General features: G+C 38.1%; 1 protein-coding gene across 1 annotated transcript in view; it reads left to right on the forward strand.

The window, feature by feature from the left end:
- PLEKHG1 (pleckstrin homology and RhoGEF domain containing G1) overlaps positions 1-14,472 on the forward strand; it is a 130,724-nt gene that overhangs the window by 30,907 nt on the left and 85,345 nt on the right. Inside the window, exon 2 of the mRNA XM_071740559.1 lies at positions 7,312-7,386. Coding sequence (XP_071596660.1) covers positions 7,338-7,386 — 49 coding nt within the window. The 5' untranslated portion in view covers positions 7,312-7,337. The remainder of the gene's footprint in view (positions 1-7,311; positions 7,387-14,472) is intronic.

Consider the following 14,472-nt stretch of genomic DNA (forward strand, 5'->3'; position numbering starts at 1 on the left):
AAAATTCATGTTAGTTTTGATGGGGGTTTTTTTGGTTTTGGTTTTTTTTTTCAGAGTAACTAGGTGTAATGCATTGCATGGTGCTACTCAGGAAATGGTTTGTGTAGAATATGTTGCTTGCTTGTTGAGTAACATATTTTTTTTGAGTAGACAACAGCCATATTTTGTGATGTGATAGCTGTACTCATCACCTATGACTTGATTGATTCATACAGTCTGTGCTTGGGCATTCTTTTATATCCCTAAATATCGTGGGACTGACCTACCAGCCTGCATTTTCTTGTTTTTCCCAAGTTTCCGTCAGGCATGTCCTGTGCTGAGGCACCTTGCCCACATCTATATATTTTCTCAAGCATAGATTGAAAAGAAAATGTCCAAAATGACAGACCTACTGTATGTAAGTGGAGCACAATCTTTTGATGGATTTTTTGTTATTTTATGTGGGGTTTTTTTGACTTTTGTGAAGAACTGTGAGGGCTGCTGAGATTAAAATCATTGCCAAAGATGTGAGAGAAGCAACGAATGGGTACATATAATGTGTATATATTTTGAAAAATGACCAGTGCTTTGGAAAAGACTTGTAGTTTACCCTGGTGGTAGGAAATTTTGAAATAAGCAGAAGTTGTGTAGTGGCTTAGCTGTCAGGCTATCCCAATCCAAATCCAGATAAGTGGTAAGCAGGGCTATTGAGATAACTGCAAGTGAGGAGGATTTGCAGCATTTGCTTGGCATGCTGACCAGAAGGGAGAGGCAGTTTCTGCTACAAGTATTTGGTGTTGTCTGCCAGCTGAGCCCTGGGTGTCACTGCAGGGAGCAGCTAGTGCCACCTGCGGGAGCCTGGCAGGAACAGGTGGACTGAGGGTTCAGGGATGCATCACCACTGGTGGTCAGGTTTTCCTGGCAGGACAGAAGAGGTGTTGAGTTGTTTTCCATCAGCTTTCTGTATGTAGTACAGCATGGTTATATGCAAGGAAGGGCTGATCTTGAGCCAAGTTGCACGTAGAAAAGATGTTTTCAAAAATACTCATCAAGGATTCATTTTTACAGAAAGAAAAATAATGGTGGTTAGTTTTGTTAAATTATTTCATATCATATGATCTGGAAATAGTTTGCAAGCTATTGCTTCTGCTGAGCTAGTAAATTGCTGTGATTAACATGGCATTAATGCATCACAAATACATGCCTTTCAATTAAAACTGATATCTTTCTTCATAGACTGAATTTATGCTTCACAAGGGTATTTGGGGAGTGTCACTCAAGGTTTTGATCCCTTTTCCTTCTCCTCTCAGAAGACCCTGTGGTGGAGATTTCCTTTGTTTCACTTGACATAATATCAGAATATATTAAGTAAGAAGTCTTGCAATGCAGTTGGACACTGACCAAATGTTGAGTACATCTCATCATTTTAAGAAGTTCGTTCTATGCAAAGTTTGAAGGAGAAAATGTCATATCGCATGCCCTCCTAGACCTCATATCCTGTGGTACTTTGTAAAAATATGTGCTGTCTTGACTTCAAATTGAAACTCAGTGATTAGCTGATGAATGTCATCTTTTTATTTGGTTTGGAAAACCATAACCAAAGCCCTGGGATAGCACTGGGAATGGATTCAGAGCTATCGCGGAGAATGCAGGGGGGGAGAAGATGTATGGGTTGCAGTTTAAACCACAGAGGAGCGAGACAGATTATTCCTTATACTAGAACATTTGTGAAGTTTTTCAAATTCGGATGCCATGGACTACAGTAAACCAGAATGAAAATGACATAGGCATTCTGTTCTTTGGTCTTTGCTTGACAGGAAAATACTAGGGGTTTTTGGATTGCAGCTGCAGTATGGATGATTAGATCCAGAAACTGGGCAAGGGATGCTGTAGATTTATGCTATTTTGAAGAAGGGAGTAGGAAAGAGAGTGATTTTAGTATGACTTTGATTGATGGGGGAAAAAAATATGCAAAGGAAGTTTTCCTCCTTCATTCCAACACAGATGAGATGGTCTTGTTTGGACCAGCTCATCTCTTGGTGCAGTTGTCTTCTGTCCTGCTCTTTCTGGCCTTTCTGTGAAAAAGAAGGTGCAAGGGTGACCTGGTTTGGGAAAATGTGTAGCATCTTAAAAAGTACACTAAACCCCAAACAAAACAAAGGAAAAAGCAAGAACAACAAAACCCCAACAAACTTGGAATGTTTCGGTAAGTGCTAATGTGCAGGGGGGAAAAGGCAGAGAGATATTTGTGGGATTTTGAAGTAGAGGACTGTTGGAGAAGGGAAGCTATTACATACTCATGTCCAGAGCTCTGCTGGAAGGGAATGAAAGGATCCCAACCATACTGTGCAATTTTGAAGGAATAAATATTAGCCTGAAATTACTTTTCATCTTACACAGGTACTGCTGTGTTACTTAGAAGGGCTTGAGGGGTGGGTAGTGGTGAATAGCAGCACCAATGAGGCTTGCTGGCATACAGAGGTTTGTGTCATTGCAAGTTCTGTCCTTTCTTTCCGTTTTATTTAGAGTTTCTTTCAGTGTCACGTCTCGGTTCATGTGAAAGAACTGTGTTAGTGTTAGTATATAAATTTGCTTCTGTCATTTATGTGACCTGAGATCAAAGCTATTCTCATGGGGTTCAGAGCAGCAGTGCATCTGTTCCAAAAAGAGATTTTTTTTCTTTTTTTTTTTTTGGGCAAACAAATAAAACACACACAAAAATTGTTCCAGGATGGATATTCTTACTCTCTAATAAAGATATATGCAGTTTTTAACAGCCAATATCAAGTTTTTGTAATGTTAATGTAGGTGAAAATTTTGCCGTAGCCTCCCTTGGGGTCTGAAGTTGATCCTGCAGTTGACCCGCAGTGCTGGTTCTGAGCATGTGTGAGTGGTTCTGCTTTCAGAAATGCCTCATCTGATACCATTCATGTGAGAACTGCAGTAGTATGGCCAGGCTGTCTGCAGTCATCTGAATGTTTGTGTTTGTTTACAAAATATTTCAGGTCAAAAAAAAGACTAATATCCTTTTTTTTTTCCCACCCACTCTTGCTCTATTTTTTTTTTTTTTTTTATTACAGTAGGAAGAACTCATCCAAATACTGTTTAAAAATAAACCAGCAGATGGCTTTACTGTTAACAGCAGAGTGTGCAAAGTGGAAATTAATGGCCTCAGTTGTTTTAGATTAATTGATCTATATTCATGAAGCACTGACTGTTTAATCTGTTAAAGACTGCATTTAAAAATGTAAAGCAGTATTTTGAAAAGAACACTTATATTGATCATGAATGAAGTGGCCACAGCAGAATCTTCAATATTTATGGTTGTTGTGCCTCTGGAAGATGAGAAAGAAATACAGCATCTATGTAAGGCAGACAAATTTGAAAAATTCTTGAAGAAATCCAACCAGCTTCCTTAAATATGATCCTTTCTAGCTATTTGGAGCAGATGTAGCCCTATGTGTCAGTGATTTGACACAAAGGAATGAGTTCAGGTTAGATTTTAGTTAGTGATGACTGCTGTTCAACATAAATACATTGTTTAGCTCCATAATTACAACTGCAGGCAGTCCCATGATGAACAGTAGTTTCTTTGAAGCTGCTTGATGCTTTTTTAGAGAACAGCAAAAAGTTTGAGAGAGTGAAAATGGAATACAAACTTCTTCCTTCTCTCCAACGAAAATTTTTTAATGTAATTTAGAAATTGAAAATTTTGATATCTCAGTTAACATCTGTTTTGAATAATCAACCTTGTTTGTTTGTTTGTTTTATCAAACTACAGTTAATTTAACAGACAAGGACTCTGTGAAATGCAGAGTATTTTTTTTTCACGAACATACTTTTTTTAAGAGTCTGTTTTAGTCACTGATGTGCTGTAAGTCTATTTTTCCATTAGTTCAGCTATTCTATTGAGTAGAACTTGGTTTGAAGGAACCGACATCTTATTTTTTCATAACATTAGAGCTGATCTGCAGTATTTAGCAGCTCAGGATCTTGAAGGCAAACCAATTTAGTAGAAGGAACAATAAATTTCTTGAGCTAGGACCTCCCAGTATGGCTGTTTGGGTGGCCCTGGCTGATTATGGCCTGTGAAAATTCATGGTCATACATCTGAATGCTTTTGGTTAATGTTAGAGTTTTGCTTAATTAGGAAATGTAAACAGTATGGCTGTGTTTATTCATAAAGTATGAATGCATGTGTTTTTCAAACTCTCTTCCTGGGATGGTCTGTGAAAAAGTGCTCAAAGGAGTACGCTCAGGTAGTAGCTTTGAGTGAAGAATTGAGAAATACTAATATCCTGTGGACTATTAAAAAAGCTGAGCCCAAATTGCAAAGATAATTAAAATTGTATCAGTAATTGTATAGCAAGAGTATCTGGAAGGATCTAACAGGACTGTTTTTATAAAGTACTTTATAATTGATTTTAAAATTAATAGTTGTACCTCAAAGTTTGCAGTATGATTATTTGGATAAGCGGAGATTATTTGTATAAAAAGTGAGCAAGAATCACTTTGTTTTATGTCTTGCTAGCAGGCTTATACCCCAAATGCTGCTTTTCTGCTGGATTTTACATGAGTCCTGCCTTCCTTTACTGCAGAGAGATTTGTTTTCCTAGTTTGATAAGTGGTATTTCCTTCCTAAATTAAAATTAGGAACTTGAGTATTCCCTTATTTACTTTTTTATAAACTTTGACTTTCAGGTTTTGGGTAATCCAAAACTTGGTGTGTTTCATACGGTGCAGATAAAAAGATCAGAGCTCTATATTTCTTGTCTTTAAATCTCTTTTTTCACTAGCTTTGTTGTCCCCCCCAGAAAAGGAAAAGAAAAGAAATCTGACAAGAATTATCAGAGTTTCATGAAGAGATACATTGATTACTTGGAGATATGACTAGCAGAGCTGAAGTAGGAGCTTTGATCAAAATGTGGATTTTTAAGTTTGTTCGGTTTTGGGTTTTTTTAAGTTTGTTTAGGATCTTCTACAATTTCTTGCAACAGTGTGCAGTGAATTTTTGTTCATGAGACATAAGGGGAAAAACATACTTTTCCGGTTTTAAGATCTATAGATTTCCATGTTTTTTTAGATAAATAATTGCTTTATACTGTTCTGTCCCACATAACTGGACCTTGGCTTTTAGTGTAATTTTTAAAATTGACAATGCTATGGAGGCTCCAAACAAGTCCTGTCATGATTACATCTGGTTTAACTGGTTCAATGTTCTTAATATCCCATGTGATTAAGAAAAAGCTTGGAAACAGCAACACGTTTCACAGACAGTTTCAGTGCTACAAAACATTACAGAGGGTGTTTCTAAAAAGTGTCCTGAAAATTCTTTTCTAGGCACAGGGACTGACTTTCTTCAACTTGTTGCACCTATGTTAAACCTCCCTTGCTGTCACTTGTTGTAATGTGCAGCTGCTAAATCGGTAAATCTGTGCAAAACCATTGCAGTGATAGTAGTTTTTTAATTGCCTTGGATTATCCAAATAAGTTCTTGGAGAGCTGTTGTAGCTGTGTGAAGTCTGAACCTGTTCAGTAAGTACCCTGCTTTGTGTGCTGTAATTCAATGATCCAGCTTTGAGTTTACCATCCCCTTATTCAAAATGCCAATGTCACTCAGTGCCTCTTAGAACTGCGTTTGGTTTTGTGCTGGGAATGGTAGGTCATGCGCTATAGAAAGCGATGACCACAGGCACTCAGTTAAATTCTGCAGAAATGACTTTTGGCAGCTGTCATACCTCTAACTGTAATGCTTTCTGGGACTGAGTTTTGGTGACAAAAAAAGCAAGTGTATCAAGATCAAGCAGAAAGAAATCTTGGCTGACTTTAGGCAAGGAAAAGTAGACAAGCATAAGTAAAATTTGGTCAGAAGAGTCAAGAAGTTTTTTGTTTTTTTTTTTTTCTTGCTTTTATTTAGCACCTCTCAAAAATGTCAACAAAGAAACTCCAGATTATTTCAGAGACTACCAATTTTTTGCAATTTATGTGTCAGCAAGTTATTCTGTGAACATTAAAATGGTGAAATTTACTTACGTATTTATTTCAATTGTGTGCAACTCAAACCAACCAAACCTAGAAAACAAATACATGGATATCGTTGTGTTACTGCTTTAAACATGTAGTTCAAAGGGTTTGTTTGGTATGATTTCTTTAAAATGTAGAATTTTGTTGGATTTTGAAATATGTCACAGCAGTAAATACTGGATTTATTTGTGTGATTTCTTTGTTCAAATGCAGTGTGTGATTAATCAGCTTTACTAGTAAATTCCTGGTTAACTGCAGTTTCATTTACAAACTAGTGCAGTGTTCAGCTAATATATGGTGCATCATTAAGTAATTTAAGAAGGGGGAATTTATTTGCATTCAGTCACAGTTCTGATGAAGGATGAACCCATCAGGAAGGTTTACTCTAAGTGAATCTGATGATGGTCTGAAATCTGCACGCTGAATCATCTCTGTTGCCTCAACATTGTTAGAAACAAGATGATTCAGTGACTTGATTAGGATTTAAAGCTGTACTGCTAATACTCTAATGCTGTGTATGGTGCTGTACACAGCACTGCACTACTTGAATTGTTAGCTGAGGTGAAGTCCTTTTTCCATTGGGCATACAATCTCCTTTGGGCAGAGAGTCCTGCTCTTTCTGAATTGTTTTTTCTTGATGTATCCTATCTGATCTTGAGGCTTCCAAGATGTAGAATGTAGTGTCAGTCCAGCTGGTGGTGGGAGAATTCTTAAAGGTGCTAAAAAGGAAGATAAAAAATCGCAGTCAGTATGTATTGGCCACATGTTGATCATCAGCCAGTACCACAGAGGGTAGGTAAAACTGCTTTAAGAGAACACGGGCTCTGAGGAGCCTTTTCTACTCTGCCCACATCTGGGATGGACGGAGTATTGGTGTTCTACAATGCATTAAAGCTTTGAGTTAAAGGGATTTTATGTTTAGTGCAGGCTGACGTGACCCTCTCGTTAACTTCAGCAATACTTCAGAGTAAGCAGCTCTTCCATCCAAGTTCATGGGCTTCTCACTAGGAATTCACTGAGGGGGAAAAATGTCCAAACCCAGAGATGTTCATCATATGTAATAAGTGCTTTCAGTCTGCTGCTGCAATTGATTAGAGGGTCTTCTGTGCTCACCTACCTGGCACTACATCCAGGTGACAGACTAGTGAGCAATGTTGTAGTTAATCTTTAGGCAGTTTTGCTTGCTTACAAATCTGATGTGCAAACACAGGAATTATGAAAGCTGGTAATATGTCCTTCGTGGGGGAGGGTCCTAACAAAAGATGGTAGTTTTGATGGCTCATGCTTTCTTTGCCTTGTGTCCCCTAGATTTTGTCAAGCCTGTGTCTGCAGAGATGCCAGATAAAACACCAGGTGGTACAGAACCTGTCCGTGGGAGTGAAGGTTAGTAGTTTCTTTTAATTACTTTAATAATTACTGGAGAAAAGAAGCATTGTGATTTTTTTTTTTTTTTTTTTTTTTTAAGAATTGATATGGGGAGGACTTGAATATGCATTGTTCCCACTAAAATCGCTGGAATCTGGAAATGCTCAATCTTTCTGAAGATGAAGCTGTTTTTTTCTTCTCAAGGCCCATTAACTTTAAATTCCCACATATGAAAGCTTGCTACTTGGTTTCAGGGAAAAATTTGCTCTTTAAAAACAATTGTAATCCTGCTAATTTGAGTCTTTCCTCAGAATCACTGTGATGTGTCATTAAAATATTTTTTAAAATATGGTAATTCACTTGAAGGTTATGAAGTTTTCTTGACAGTTTTATGGCAAAACTTGTGGTAGCTCTTGTATACGTTTGCTTTCTAGATCATTGCTGTCCTCTCACAAGTGCCGTATCCTTTTAAATGTGTTTTATTTTGTATAAAGCTTGCATCTGAGGCTGGTTTATGGCCCTTTCTCTGTAAACCAGAAGATACACATACTAAAATTTAGTTTTAAATATTTTTGTTGCATTTGAACCTCGGTTTTGGCACTTGAAAGGAACAGGTTGCAATATAAATTCAAAAAGCACATAAAAACCAACGAATTTATTTCCATCTAAAAGGGTATTAAGCTATACTTAACTGCAAAAGGCCTTTCTAGTGATTTCTGTTTAAAATCTACTGTGAAGTTAACACACTGCTATGGGAACTGTCAACACAAGAGATGTGTCTTTTGAATACAGCCTTCTCTGATCTTGTGTTTGCCCTCCTCATAAATAAATCCATATCCTAAAAGCACCGTGTTGGAATCTGGTTAAAAGCAAAGCCTACACCTGTGCCGTGAGTTGGGATGTGGAGCAAATTCACATGTACCTTGCTGGCTGCTTTCCTTAAAGCAACCTACGTGATCACATCTGTGGCTCTCCTAGGTGTTAATGAAGTCCAAATCTGTTAAAATTACACTGATTATATACATTATAAGTTCAAGTTTATATTCTGGCTGTGGGGCAGTGGGAAACATTGCTGCATTTCAACTCGCCAGTCTCTGAGAAGAGCTCTGGTAAGTTAAGGGAGATGTAGGCATGATGTAAAATTTTCAGAACAAGTCTGGGGGAAATTCATTCTATTTGTAAAGGGTAATTTTAATTTTTTTTTTCTGCATTATAGTTTTACCATATAATCAACTAAGAGCAACCAAGCTGTACAGTTTGCTTTGGTTTTATACCAGGAGTTAAAGAGGGGAGGACTTGGATAGCATAGAGGTGTAGATGAGCCGGGAACAAGAATCTGGGGGGGAGGAGGTGAGGGAACGGGAAGAATCCCCCAGAGTGGGTCAGTGGTGGAGTCATGGATGTGGCTAACAGTCATTGATTCTTTTCCTCATGCTGGCAATCAGAGGATGATGCCTGTAAAAATGGGTGGGTGAAGACAGCTAGCTTGAATGTTAGACACAGAAAAGGCAAGAGTCTTTAAGGTTAGGACATCCCAGATACCATTTCCTAATTATTTTCCTGCTAACTCCATCCCCAAATTAGAAGGTTGAAACTGAATGCAGGATTGTTCATGTGTTGGCACAGGAGAGGGAGGCAGGGAGCTGTTTGTTTCATTTAATTTTTGGAAGCCTCTCTCTCATGAAGCCTTTATTGTCTCTGTTTCTGTAAATGTGGTTTCATTTCACTAGAACTACCAACAGGTAAAAAACATTCCAGAAACATTTTTGCAGTTGAACAGGAATCTAGAAGCTGCCCTGAGGATCTTTTTTTGGTACTTTCAAGGTTTTTTGTGTTATTCCAGTATCTTCTGATGTCTGTCTAATCAAACAGATGCATAATGTAGTGCCCTGCACATTATCAAGGAAAGCTAGAAATGAAAAGCTTTCAAACATCAAATTCAATTAGAGTGTTTAGGGATACCACAACTAGAGATCTTTTCAATGTATGCTTTGTTGTATTTTTTTTGTATAATTCCCCTTGAGGGAATTAATAGAGGATTCCTGTGGCTTGAGATCTCCAATAAGCACAGAAGACACAAGAAAAATTGTTGTGTGGGTTTATGTACTATCTCATGCACACAATATACACCTGTAGATACATATATAAAAATGTGTGTACATAGATAGAATCATAGAATTGGCTGGGTTGGAAGGGACCTCAGAGATCATCAAGTCCAACCCTTGATCCACTACCGCTGCAGTTACCAGACCATGGCACTGAGTGCCACATCCAGTCTCTTTTTAAATATCTCCAGGGATGGAGAATCCACCACATCCCGGGGCAGCCCATTCCAATGTCTCATCACCCTCTCTGTAAAGAAATTCTTTCTAATATCTAACCTAAACTTCCCCTTATATATTGTTAGATAGATATTATATATATCTATATCTATATATTATATATATATATATATATATATTATTAGATAGATATTTAGCTTTAAATTGTGTGGTCCTAAGGGAGTTGTTCCCAGGAATGGCATGGTGAGTGCTGACCTCCTTGGATGTACAGCTCCATGGTTCTTCAGGGAGCAGGCATGGATGTGTCAGGGTCTTCTATGGTAAGCTGTGCTTCAGCTTGTAGGCTTGGTCTTTGGAAATATTCTAACTGCTCCACATTATTTTTTTTTCCCCAGATAATGCTGGCCCTCCCTCTCTCCCTCCCTTAATACCTCAGTTTTTTGACTCAGGAACTTGGGAAATAGGGAAACTTGCCTATGAAAATAAGCCCTGTAGGCTTTGAGGTGCAAAATTTCAGTGAAGGTTGCTGGAGTCTGTTGGCTTTCCTGAGGCTCTCTTTTGTAAACCACTAGCATGGGGGAAAGTAGTTGAATAACTACTATCATTTCAAAACACCTTTTTCTGGATTGTAGTAACACAGGGTATAATAGAGAGTACTTAGAGGCATTACTGTTGATGTTGGTGAAGTGAGAAATTCATACAGCGAAGCACAGATATTGAACATTGAGATAATTCCAGGTCTTCATTTAAAACTATAATTATCATTGCTTTCTGTTGCAATAAGAGCTTATGAAGTTTTTCAAGCAGTTTGTATCAAAATGTACTTTAGCAGATACAGTGTTTAGTAAAATAACTTGGTGTAACCTGGCTGCTTTGGTTTTAAATACCCTTGTGAAATGAATTTTTAGATGCTAAAAAGCTTAATGAAGTAATGAATAAAAACATCCATTTAGATACCTGCTCTTTGTCTAGAGGAAAAAATTTCTACTAAAGACAAAATATTATATTACTGTCTTTTAATGATAATAAATCATTAGTGCTCCAAGTTAGAACTTAGGTTTTGTTGTTTTATTCTTATACCTAGTTTTCCTTTTGAAGAAAGTTATGATGACATGTGTGGAAAAGAATTGCTCACCATATGCCAGTAGGTGCTCTAGCACTGACTTAAAAGATAAGCTTTGATCATATTTGTCTCTCTGCGTAGTGTTTATACAGTTTACGAATATATAGAAATATTTCACTGGTATGAGTCAGTATAAAGTAAGTGTTCAATTTCTCATGTTTAAAATATCACTGCTACTTATATGCATAAACATTAACATGAAGTTTCTTAATTATTTCCAGACTTATTTCCTTAATTATTTTTGCTTGGTTTTTGTTTTTTTTACGTATTCTTGATATCATTAGTGTTTTGGGTTTTTTTTTTAAAGTTGTAATTGTTATTACAAACGTCTAACAATTAACCTTTCGTGTTTATAAAGGTCAAGCTGGGCTGAGCAAAGTGTTGGCAAGATAACTGATTGTCTGGAAACTTTTTAAAAGTCAGTGTTGCTTTAACCTAGCAGTGCCCCTCCCTGCCCCTCACCCACTGACCCACTGGGCCATATACTCCAGTTGAGCCATGAAGCACAGGGAGGCAGACAATTGAGAAATGAGTTTCCTGTAATCAAGTTACTGTAACTTAGCCCTTGACTTGAGGGCCCCAGTGAGGAGGCAGACTGTTTGCTTTTCTGCCACTTCTTCTGTCAAACCCTTTAGAGTCAACAGTTATATTTATAAATGGTACTGATTGCTTTGTGCTGCAGGGGCGACAACTCAGGACTTGGAGAGTCAGTTGTTGCAAAGATGGAAGTGTGTGTCTGTCACACAGGGAAAATATTTTCCAAGAAGCTTGTGTAGCTATGTAGGAGTGGTAGACAAATACATTAAAACAAAAAACCCATACCATGATCCATGTATAACTTTTTAAAGCCATTTTCCTATGGCAAGGCTATTATATTCTATTTACAATGGATGCATTTAGAACAATGTATTATGTCAATAGCAGGAAGTGGATTGAGTGTATTTCTGTTTTAGCTTGCAACGGAATTAGCATTTGTTTTGCTTGTGTTTGCTGAAAAGTCACTTTTAAACCATTAGAAATTGGTCTGTGATGGGAGTACCCACCCACTGTGAAAGCCTCACTTGCAAAGAGGCTACTGTGGTTCCCAGCAACTGCTCATGATGGTATCTGGAACTGAGTAAGTGCTTATTTGCAAAAATTTAGGGGAATTATTGTAGATTTTTCATAACAAATTATCTGCAGTATAGGATTAAAGCATTTGGTTGGATAGCTTGGAAAAAAAAAAGCTTCATCTGTGGATCGCTGATTTTTTTTTTTATTTTTTTTATTTTTTTTTACCCCAGTCAAACATCTGTTCATAACATAGCTAGACTTTGTTGAAAGAAACCAGATGATGTTTATCTTAGTATCCATTTAGAAGGCTTCCATACTAAAAGTTTTTGTTGTATCAGCCAAATGCTACCTTAGCAGTAGCTTTATGCAAAATATTTAGAAAAAGTGTATGGATGCAGGAAGCTGTATTTGCTTTCTCCAGCCAGCATGATGGGTTGTTTTGCTGTACCTTAAAAAGCAGAAATCTTTCAAGAGAAACATGTGAGGAAGTTCAACTCTCCCAAATTCTTCTTTTCTTCACCATCTTGTTTCATTAAGAGCCATGACTTCCCCCAGCTGGATCCTCCCTTACTGACTTTGTGCTTCACACTAACATCCTGAAGGAAACAAAAGAGACAAATGAAACAAATGAGTACACCTAGACTTTATTAAAATGCCACTGACAAATTACAGTGGACAACAAACTTTTGTCATAAAATATCCTATATTAACAGCTGTGTTTTCCCTTGCATTATGTACCTGATGGCACTACTGGGACCCTGGTGTTAACTAGGCTGTTAGCTGTTGTTGTTCTTGGTAAAACTCCTTTAGCACGCAAACATAGGTCAGAGGAGTTAAAATGATCTCTGTTAGGTGTAGCACGTTGCATAGGGAAAACGTGGATGCAGAGCCATGTAAATCTGTATGTTTCCCACACCCTAGAAATGCAGTGAAGGGAATAGAATCAATATTTCTGCCTCCAAATTTTACAGAGACTGATTCTTTTATGTCAGGAATGCCAAGGTACATTTTTTCAGGTTACTAAATTTTGCATGGTGCACAGAGCTGGGGAGGCTTTCAGCCAGCACACAGCAATGTACTACCTATCGTGTGCCATGTTTATGGAGAAGTTGTTACGCTTCATTATTGCTCCACCCCTTTTTAAGAAATACAAAAGTTGATGGGAAGATGAAGCATCTTTACTAAAACCTTTTCAGGCCTTAGGTGGGCCTGAAGTCACAGATAACTAAGGTGGTGTAATGCACTCATAGGCTTAATGGTGTATCACTGGGCTGAGATGGGCACATAATTGTCTCTGTGCTGAGGGACTGTGATTTCATAATTCATCTAACCACTCTGGTTCTTTGCAGCTGGGTTCTTTCTATTTTGCTGCCCTGTTCTCTCTTTCCTGCATCTTCTTGCTGCCTAACTGAAGGATAAACAGTGTATACCAACTCTGCTATTTTGTGGACTCGTGGCTACCAGTTGACAGTAGGTGGGTGACATGCAACATAAAAGATCTTGGCTATTTGTGCAGAAAGTGGTAGGAACTGTGGACATCCCTGCCGAAGGATAATGTCAATGTCAAAAATTCATGAGTTGAAGGGGAGATCAGAAAAACCTCTGGAAGACAGCATCAAATAAATGACACACTGGAAAACAAGGAAATCCCTTTATCTGAAAATGGTTGGAAGTGCTGTGGTCTCACTGTCCTGAGTAATAAAACCTTCCTTTGGCAGGTTATCTTTCTTTTACTTACTATTTATAGCCACATTTTATAGCAGCTTTTTATGCCACCAAAATCATATATTGTAGGAGGAGAAGTGTCTGTATACAGATGATCCATGGAATTCTTAACCCTTGCATATATAAAAGGAGGTGATGAAGAAGCCAAAGCATACTTGAAATTTGAAACTTTTGGAAATGAGAGAAAAGCAAAGCAGAAGACTGATAAGATTAGATATTCTGCTTCTGCCTCCTCACTTACTTGTTGGCCTCTCTGCATGCTGTGAGAGGTTGGCAGAGCTTCCTTTGAAGCAGATTTGTAGACTGTTGTCATAATGCATTATGACTCTTGTCATAACTCTTGAGAACTATGGGCTAGTTCCAGTCCACCAAAGTTGACTGTTAGCAACAGCCTGAGCAACCAATTTGCTTTGCTGCTACCAGACTGTTTTACAATCCCTGTGCTCTGCAGTGTGGCCTGTGTTCTCTCTTATGATGCATTAAACCACAACATTGAATCAATTTGCTTTCTTTCCTGAAAGCATTTTGATGAGCTCCACTAGCCACTAGGCCACACTGGTTGGGTCTCACTTTCTTGGCTGGCAAGAGGCTGTTCACTGCATGGGCTTCTAAACTACTTCTGTGCACTTAAGAGGAGGAGAAGGGCAGTAGTGGTGGCTCCCTTGATCTAGGGCAGTAGAAGCTAGACCGTTCTGGACATTGTGAAGTGTTTCAGTACAGTAAAACCTGCTCCTGTACTGTAATGTAATGGTGGTTACGTCACTGGTTACAAAGGTTGGGCTATTAACAGGTAGAATAGATGGTTCCTCAAATATCAAGCACTTTGCCTCGTCCCCTGGCTGGCTTGTATTCCACCAGAGATCAGTGCTCCCGTCGTCTGCAAGTTATAGGAAGCTTATGTGGACTGAACTGCTTAAACTT

The sequence above is a fragment of the Heliangelus exortis genome, chromosome 3 (genome assembly GCF_036169615.1).
Source record: "Heliangelus exortis chromosome 3, bHelExo1.hap1, whole genome shotgun sequence".
In the NCBI taxonomy this organism is placed as follows: domain Eukaryota; kingdom Metazoa; phylum Chordata; class Aves; order Apodiformes; family Trochilidae; genus Heliangelus; species Heliangelus exortis.